The 9,297-nt window shown below is 52.4% G+C and overlaps 1 protein-coding gene across 2 annotated transcripts in view; it reads right to left on the reverse strand.

The window, feature by feature from the left end:
- The window catches only part of ANKS6 (ankyrin repeat and sterile alpha motif domain containing 6), a 42,979-nt gene extending 36,564 nt beyond the window's left edge, over positions 1-6,415 (reverse strand). For both annotated transcript variants that reach the window (XM_032860692.1, XM_032860691.1), the window contains exons 1-2: positions 6,041-6,415; positions 1,038-1,540 (exon numbers count right to left, since the gene is read on the reverse strand). In XM_032860692.1, coding sequence (XP_032716583.1) covers positions 1,038-1,540; positions 6,041-6,390 — 853 coding nt within the window. In that variant the 5' untranslated portion in view covers positions 6,391-6,415. The remainder of the gene's footprint in view (positions 1-1,037; positions 1,541-6,040) is intronic.
- Positions 6,416-9,297: the final 2,882 nt, after the last annotated feature.

Raw genomic sequence — 9,297 nt, forward strand, 5'->3', positions numbered from 1 at the left:
GTCCCCTCTTCCTTCCAGATGCCAGAGTTGCCATCTGCAGCAGAGCAGACTGGGGACCCTGCCCGAGCCCAGGAACAACCACAGTAGGGGTCAGGGGATACCCTCTTGTAGCTAACGGGAGGGAAAGAACTGGGGGGGGGGGGGTCTTCCAGGTGAATTTCCTGGCATCTCACAAAAACAGCTAGAGGCTAATGGTTATTTATTTAATAATCTATCACTAATAACACACTTTCGCCCTTGCTGCTGGCCTACCTGAAGGCTCTTCCCTGAGAGCCTGTTTGGAGCACTTCCTCAGCTCCTGCAAGCCAGCTGCCATCTCACCTGCTCCAGGAGGCCACCCACCAGGGGCAGCCTGCATTGCCCCAATCACCACCACTCCCAAACCTCAGCCTTGCCCATCTCCCGCTCCCACCATGGTAATGCCCACCTACCATACCGTATACTTAATATTTATTTCCTGCTTCTTGCCTGTCTCCCCTACAGAGGCCAAGGTCTTCACGGGCAGAGGGCACATTGTTCTAGAGCAGGGGTTGGTAAACTACAGTCCTGGGCCAAATTTGCTCCCAGCTTATTTTGGTAATCAGTGTTTTACTAGAACACACCATACCCACTCATTGACATATAATGTATGGCCGCTTTCTCTCTAGCAGAATTGAGTGGTTCTGACAGAGGCTGGCCCGCAAAGTCTAAAATATTTACTATCTGGTCCTTTCCAGAAAAAGTCTGCTGACCCCTATTCTACAAAGATCCCAGAACCTCCTGTATCAGAATCGTCTGGTTGGAAAGGAGGGGCCTTGCTATGGGGGTTCCGGGCTCTTCCCACAGATACCAAATCACTCCAGAGGGTAGCCCTTGGACCCACAAATAATAGGCACTCCAACTGATTCTTATGCACAGCACAACTTAAGACCCACTGTTCTGTAGGCCAGACTCTGATTTGTGCATGCCCTCTGGTTGGGTAAGCCTCAGCTTTTGTCATTTAAACACCATTTAGGGTCCTCTGTGAAGCCATGGCAGGAAAGGGAGCACAGCCTGACCTGTCTTGGGCCTGACTGTGGTCAGTGGGTCCAGGTAGTCTGCAAGATCCCTGTGCTTGCGGTCCAGTGCAACCTCGAAGGCGGTCTTCTCCAGCACGCTGAGGTGGTCAGGGTTGGCCCCCTTCTCCACCAGCTGCTGGGCCACGCCAAGCCTCCCAATGAGCGCCGACAGCATCAGCGGGCTCCAGCCCACAGTTCGGGCCACACGGTTGGGGTCCGCACCCCACTCCATCAGCAGACGCACTACGGCCTCGTGCCCATGCTGGATGGCAGCCATCAGGGCTGTGATGTCCAACAGCTCGTCCCTGCTGTCCCCTGCCCCCGGCTGCTCGCTGGAGGGGTTGTGATGGTCCACAAAGGCACCAGCTTCCAGAAGCAGCTTCACCACGCCCAGGTGGCCACCCCGAGAGGCCACGGTGAGCACACTGGCCCCTAGTCGGTTCTGGGCGTTGACATCAGCCCCATGGTCCAAAAGGAGATGTGCCACACTCACGTGCCCAAATCTGCCAGGAAGACAGAGAATTAGTGACACTAACATGGAGCACCGACACGGAGACAGCTTATGTAATCCTCATCTGTCATTATTAAAGTCAAAATAGCGACTTAGAGTAAAAGGTCTTCTTCTGGTGCCAGGCACTGTGCTGGCCCTGCAGGTCCACCATCAAACATGAACAACTGCTCTGTCTAGGTTCAAATCCAGCTCTGCCAATCACTAGCTATACGACCCTGAGAAAGAACTTCAGCTTCTTCATGCCTTCATTGCCTCACCTGTAAAACAGGGATATATCGCCGTGTCTGCTTCAAGGGCTGTTAAGGATTCAACGAGTTAGTATATATTAATAGAGAATATATGCAGCACTCAGAACAGTGCTTGGCCAAAGGAGCACTGTGTAAGTGTTAGATGTTTTAATGATCATTTGACCTTTTATGTTACGCTAAATACCGATGTCACCCAACTGGTAAAAAGTGGTGTCAGGGTCAGAACCCAGGTCTGTCTGAATCCTGATGTCCTCACTTTTTCCCCTACACCATGCTGCTTCCCACATCCCAGAGAGTTCATTTTATTGCTTTGTAGCCTTGCAATCTACTTCTGTCTGTGCTGACTCCCGTGGGCAGGGCTCAGGGCTGACTCATGTCTACCCATCCCCAAACACACACAGAAGGTCCTTCAAGATGAGCCAGGGCACCGCATGCCAAGAGGAGTAGCCCGGCTCTGGTCAGCAGAGATGGGCTCGCCAGAAGCCTGCTGCCACCTGCTGGCAGGAATGCTGGCTGTCAGGGGCTAAGAATTAGGCCTGGGCGGGGCCCTCCTCCCGGAAGCTGGAGCAGGCCAGGGAGACACACAGGCGACCACCAACCAACACCAATACCAGGAAAACAGATGCCTCTTCCCAGCAAAACCTCTGCCTCCTTTAGCCACCAGAGGGCAGAAAAGATCTGTTTTGCAGGGTTTTGGTTGGCACACTTGGGGCTGAGCAGCGAGTGTCTGAGCTGGAAGGAGCCTTGGACTGACCAGAAAGAATGACGGGAGAGGGGTCCGGAGCACCAGATCATAACGCCTGCGTAACGTCTGCATCTGCGAGGCAGCGTTTTGGTTCTCTTGTCGCATTCCCCTCCTTTCCGGAAGTGAGTTTCATACCTCCTATAAACCTAGGGCCTCCCTTCTCCCTGTGGAGGCAAAGCCAAGGCCAAACTCTGATCTGAACTTAAAAATACCTTCAGAGACGTGAACCTTAACGGCACCGGGTCACCTCAGCCTCTGGAGGGAGAGCTTGTGAACTGGCTCCTCCAGCTCTAGGGGGACTGGGCCTGTCCCTCCTCTTCTCCAAAAGCAGAAAGGGAGCAAATCAAAATCACAAGCTCAAATGCAGAAAACTTCAACCCCAGCCTGTCTCCCTACCTCCAGTCATATTCCTTCCTGCCCATCCTCCGTGGCGGGATTGCCCCAAGCTGATGGCCACGGCCCAGCTTCCCACTGCCTGAAGAGGCCTGTCCACCTTGACCAAGTCAACTTCATGTCCACCCAACCCCCACGGCATCCCCTCCACTCTGGCCTGTACTCACCAATTCTACTCCTTCCATGACTTTGCCTTTGCCATCCTGCCTCTCTGCCCAGAACACTCCCCTGTCCGTCTCTCCTAAGTATACCATCCTGCTTCAGGATTCAGCTCAGAGCTCACCCCCTCTGAGCAGCTTCCAGGACCCCTTCCCGCCATGAGTTCAGGTGCCCTTCATCTAGGCACCTGAAGTCCCCCGGTCCTCGCCTCTAGGATGCACCTGAGCCTTCCTTCTACCATTATGTCTGCCTGTTAGACCGTGCGCTCTCGGAGGACAGGACCGGGGGGCTGACCGACAGTGGGGCTCAGTAGATGGTGTTAAATAAATGACTGGCATAACCAAGCAGAGGATGGTCCAGAGGTGGGCCATGGAAAGGACCACAGAACTCATTTATCCTCCATGGAAGTAGAGAATTTTTAAAAACCACACTATTTCGTTATCAAGCATAAAATAAAACCTAGGATAACTCCTCACAGCAGATTAAAAGGTACTGTCACATTTTTATCTCATTTGATCTTAATAAACCCTGAAATATTTATTTTTAAGATTTTATTTATTTTTTTGACAGAGACACATCGAGAGAGGGAACACAATCAGGGGCGGAGGGAGAGAGAGAAGCAGGCTTCCTGCTGAGCAGGGAGCCCGACATGGGGCTCAATCCCAGGACCCTGGGACTGAGACTGGGATTGAGCCATGACCTGAGCCAAAGGCAGATGCTTAATGACTGAGCCACCCAGATGCCCCAATAAACCTTGAAATAAACTGATAATGCCCATTTCACAGATGAGGAAACTGAAGACCTGAATGGAAAGCAGAGCCTCTTCTTTTGAAAGTGATAAGAGTCAAAACTTGAACCTACACCCTAAAACCCCCAAACTCCAGCTCTTCTGGTACAAAACATTATCAGATAGAAAAGGAGAGAATTTGAACCGAAATGCTGACACCTGGAATACTTTCTGAACCCATAGGTAGCCCAAGAGGTCATTCAATTAGGCTGAAAACATAAAACAATTCAGGGAAGGCTGAGAGAATTTTGTGGATGCTATGTTTCTAACAGGTAATTACTGAGGACGGGGAAGCGTGGGGCTTTCTGAACAGCAGCTGTGATTACCAATTAATTTCGGCAATTAACACCTGTGCTTAAAGACCTGGCACAAAGTCCTACAGCCCAAAGTACTGGGCAGAGAGGCCACACTGGCAGGCAGAGAAATGAAGGGCAGGAGAAGGAAAGTAAGAGGCCAAGGGTGAAGTTAGGGCCAAAGTAAACACTATGCAACCTGTCCCTTTAGCATTTGGCCAATTTGTTGAGGAGCTTCCCTGTGGCCAAGACCAAGAGGAAACAGTCAGGTTACAGGATTGGTGGCCTAGAACAGAGGCCGGGAGCACAGGCTCTGGAACCATCCGCCAGGGTGTGAATGTGGCTCTGCCACTTAAAAGCTGTGTGGCCTCGAGAAGTTAACTCTCTGAGCTTCAATTCCTCATCTGTAAAATAGGGGTGACAATAGTACTTACACAGCCCAAGGTTTTTGTGGATTAAATGAATTACTTCACTTAAAGCACTGAAACCCATGCTTGACACAAAAAGTGCTCAAAAAAGCTTACCATTTTCAGAATAGGATAAAACATGAATGTAACCATTTCTTTTTCTTTTTCTTTTTTTTTTTTTTTTTTTTACCATTTTATTTATTTATTTGACAGAGACACAGTGAGAAGGAACATAAGCAGGGGGAGTGGGAGAGGGAGAAGCAGGCTTCCCCCTAAGCAGGGAGCAGGATGTGGGGCTTGATCCCAGGACACTGGGATCATGACCTGAGCCAAAGAGAGACATCCAACCGACTGAGCCCCCCAGGCGCCCCAAATGTAACCATTTCTGATACTAAAACACCCACCAACGACCAAACTGAGGGGTGCGTGCGGCCTAAGATGATGGCCAACAGGGGTGAGTGACTTTACTGAATATCAGAATCCCCTCCCACCAGCGCTTCAAATCCCCTTCATCCTGCTTCCTGAGAAGATCTCAAACATCTAGTTGCTCTCCACTGCTCTCTGCTCTGGTCCAGGCTACCATCACCTCTCCCTAGACTGCTGCAATTGCCTGCGAACCAAGCTTTTCGACACTAGCCCATCCCTCCAATCTGTCCTCACCCTGCAGTGAAAGTGATCTTCCCAAAACATAAATCTGTCACTCACTCTGCCTAGAACCTTCTAGTACTCCCCAGGGCCCTTAGGATACCTCATCTTTCTCAGCCCTGCCACACAGCATCTGCTTCCTCTCCAGGGAGGGTTCCTCTCCCACTACTTCCAGCCCCCTCCTAGCACTGACATCCTTCTAGCAGTCCTACCAATGCCTTGTGTTCATGTTTGCTTTCAAACATTTGCGTGAGCCTCCTCTCACGCCCTTCCCACCTCCCACTTCTGTCCTGGTTAATTCTTACCCAGTCTCGACTTGAAAATATACATCATTCTTACAAAAAACCTTCCTCCACTTCCACGAACTGGGTCTGCCATCCCCAGAGCTCCCTGCCCTTTCCCCATCATCTCTTGTCTGGTCTGCCCACTGGCGCGTGAGCTGCTCCTGGTGCGGCTGTGCCTGGCTGCCACAGTGTCCCCGTCGCCCAGGCTAGGATGGGTAGGTAGGTAGGTTCTTAGGAAACTCATGTTACAAGAAAGGATGAATGAACACCTCTAGGATGATAAGTCTCTAAGATTCTATTCAACGCGGTCTTCAGATTGTTTCGAAAGGCCCGCTGTTTCTAAGATTCTGATTTTATTGTTAGAAAGCGCTCCCACTTCTTGTAGAATCCCAAGCTGCTCAAAGTTTACCATTCCAGCTCTCTCGAACGAGTTCTTGACTCTTTACCTCCCGGGCCGTCTGCAGGGGCGCCAGACAGGGTCGGCCACCTGAGCCCGCCTGGCACCACCCCTGGGGATCCCGGGTCCCTCACCTGGCTGCCTGCATGAGCGCGCTCCAGCCGTAGTGGTTGCGGCTGTTCACCGAGGCGCCGCGGCGCAGCAAGAAGCGCACCAGCGGCTCGTGGCCCCCGGCCGCGGCGAACTGCAGCGCCGTGTTGCCCGCCTCGTCCGAGCAGTCCACGGGCACTGGCGCTCCGGCCGCCGCCGCCCCGGGCCCGGCCGCCTCGGCCCTCGCCGGCTCCGCGCCCGCCTCAGGCTCCGCGCTGCGTTCCGCCGGCTCCGCCGCCCCCGCCTCGAGCAGCCGCCGCGCCGTCTCGGTGTCGCCCTGGTCGCAAGCACGCAGCAGCAGCTGGAAGGCCGGGGGAAGCCCGCCCTCGCCCATCGCGTCCCGGCGGCCTGCGCCCCTCGGTCTGGCCGGCCGCGCCGGCTCCGCCCCCGGATACCGCGCGCCAGCGCCCCCTTCCGCCCGCCGCCCGCGCGCCTACTGTGTGCCGGGCGCGCGCCAGGGGGGCGGGACCGCGCGCCTACTGTGTGCCGGGCGCGCGCTGGAGGCCGGGCCGCGCGTCCTCGCCGCGCCGGGAGGGACAGTAAGTTCCGGAAAGCTCTGAGGCTAACCGGCCCGCCTCTGCCCGTAAGGCGCCTGGTGACGGCCCTCCCCGGCGGCTCAGGGGACTTCCTGTCCCGCGCGGAGGTCGGAGCGCCTGCTCCAGCCCACTCGCGCAGCGAGCTTGGAACCACCGGGTCTGGGTCCCCCGCCGCTCGGGCCAGGCCTGTGGCGCGCAGCTGCCCCCTGCCCCGCCGGCGCCGGGCGCACAGGGGCAACTTCCCAGTTGTTGGCTGAAGCGAGGCGCGGATGGGTCCACTCTGCACCCGGCCCCCGGGACATCCTGCGGGGCCTTCAGAGCCGGTCCTTACCTGGGGATTAAGGCTACAAGCGCCTCCTGTACCTCCTCTCTTTTCATCAGTGATTCTTGAATCGGCACCATCTGGGACACTGTTACAAATGCAAATTTCCTGACTGCACCCCAGTCCTACGGGATCAGAAATTCGCGTGTGGGGCCCAGCTCCCTGTATTTTAGCAAGCCCTCCGGGTGATGCTGGTGCATACTGAAGCTTAAGGCTGATGTTTGATCCTCGCAGCATCCTGTCAGCCACAAAGGAGGGCTCAAGTGACCACCCCCAGTTTACAGAGGAGACACCTGAGGCTTAGGGAGATTAAGTCACAGGACTCTCCTGCAGGAGCGAGGTGACTGGGACCCCGGTCTTCTGTGCTCTGGGCTCAACAAATATTTATGGAGTGCCAACCATGCACTGTTCTCAGTGCTGGAGAAGATGCAGGAACAAAATAAAATCCCTGCTTTCCTGGACCCGACAGTGGAAAAAGACAATCTGTAAATACACAAACAAGTAAGTAACTTTTACAGGTGTCAGCGATGAGTGCTATTGAAACAATAAATAGAGCATAACCTAAATCCTAGTACATAGGTTAAAGGATGGGGTATTGGGGCACATGGGTTGCTCAGGTCATGATCCCAGCCCTGCATCAAGGCTCTCTGCTCAGCAGGGAGCCTGCTTCTCTGCCTACTTGTGATCTCTGTCTGTCAAATAAATAAATAAATAAATAAAATCTTAAAAAAAAAAAAAGGATGGGGTATTATTTTATAATAGGATGGGTACAGAAGGTATCCCTGAGAATGTGACACTGGCACAGACCATGGAGCCAGGCTGACATTTGGGGAGAGTGCCATCCAGGCAAGGAGGGGGAAAGCTTCTAACAAGGGCAGCCCTGTTTGCAAACTGCTTACACCACCTGCTCCTTGCGATAACATTAACATTCCGATACGTTATTCTGATATGATTTGCTTCCCTTGACTCTGAGCTGTGGTCCGAAAGCTTCGCAGAAGGCCAGATACAGTAGGTGCTCAGTACACGATGTGTAAATGGCTATGTCTCGTGTGCATAGAATCATAACACAGATCAGCCCTTGATGAGGGCCTGAAAAAGGAATAAGGATCATGGCATTGGCAGATCAGAGAAGATGGTAATACCCTTAGGATCTGGGCCAGCAGGGCTGGAAGAAGAAGTCTAAGCAAAATGTAAAGATGAGGAGAAACCTCGAAACTACACAGGGCTCAGCTTCCCAAGGGCCAATGAATGCCAGGATGAATATAGTGGGATTTATTCTGGGAGTAATGGGAAGCCCTGGAAAGTGAACAGGCAAGTTACAGGGCTAGAGCTAATCACATAGGTCCCGTGTGTGAAGTGGTACATTCTCACTCTGTTCCTGATTTGGCCCCATTTACAACAGAGGTGAGGATGACTTCCTTTTGAAGGTCTAATGAAGACATTTGTTTCTGTGAAAATCCTGAATAATTGCATCCTTTTAGAATTCTACTTATTCAGGGGTGCCTGGGTGGCTCAGTTGGTTAAAGGCTCTGCCTTCAGCTCAGGTCATGATCCCAGGGTCCTGGCATTGAGCCCCTCATCGGGCTCTCTGCTCAGCAGGGAGCCTGCTTCCCCCCTCTCTCTGCCTGCCTCTCTGCCTACTTGTGATCTCTGTCTGTCAAATAAATAAATAAATGAAATCTTTAAAAAATAAATAAAAATAAAATTCTACTTATTCAGCTTTTTACTAACTAGCTATTTCATTATAAAAGTTGCATGTGTGGTAAAAAATAAATTCCAACAGTATAGAAGGACATAAGGCCAAAGTGAAAGCCCCTTTCCCTCTTCTCCCACTTCCTGGTCCTACTCCCTGTACATAACCAATATTCACATTTGTTTCATCTTTCCAAGGATGTTTCACACGTATACAGACATGCATATGTACATATAGGCATTGATCAACTTTCTTGATTGCACGCTGTAGAAACAAACCCTCTGGATAATTTCAGTAGAAAGGGGATTTAATACAAGGATCTTTTTGTAGCTCACAGATCCCACAAGGACCAAAGAACCAATGTTGGAAGGCCCACAACCAAGAAGGGCGCACCATATTACGGCATGGCTGCACCCTATACCAGGATGGAGTCCGCATGGGCCCTTTCTGGAATTCCCAGCTCCAGAGTGAGAGCCTGAGATGAGAGAGAGTAAATGGCTCAGCCTGGGTCACGTGGTTCTGACTGGCAGAAAGGGAGATTGAGAAAGTGCATTTCGGGCATTTTCAGCATGTATAGCAGGAGGTAGGCTCCAGGATAGGTTCCCTAGAAGAGTTCCCTAGAAGGGAAGAAACACTCCAGATTAGGGAACAGGTTCAGATACTGGGCAGCCAAAAAGGATAAATGTCTAC

Source organism: Lontra canadensis, unplaced genomic scaffold (genome assembly GCF_010015895.1).
Source record: "Lontra canadensis isolate GAN:19392208 unplaced genomic scaffold, GSC_riverotter_1.0 scaffold19, whole genome shotgun sequence".
Taxonomy (NCBI): domain Eukaryota; kingdom Metazoa; phylum Chordata; class Mammalia; order Carnivora; family Mustelidae; genus Lontra; species Lontra canadensis.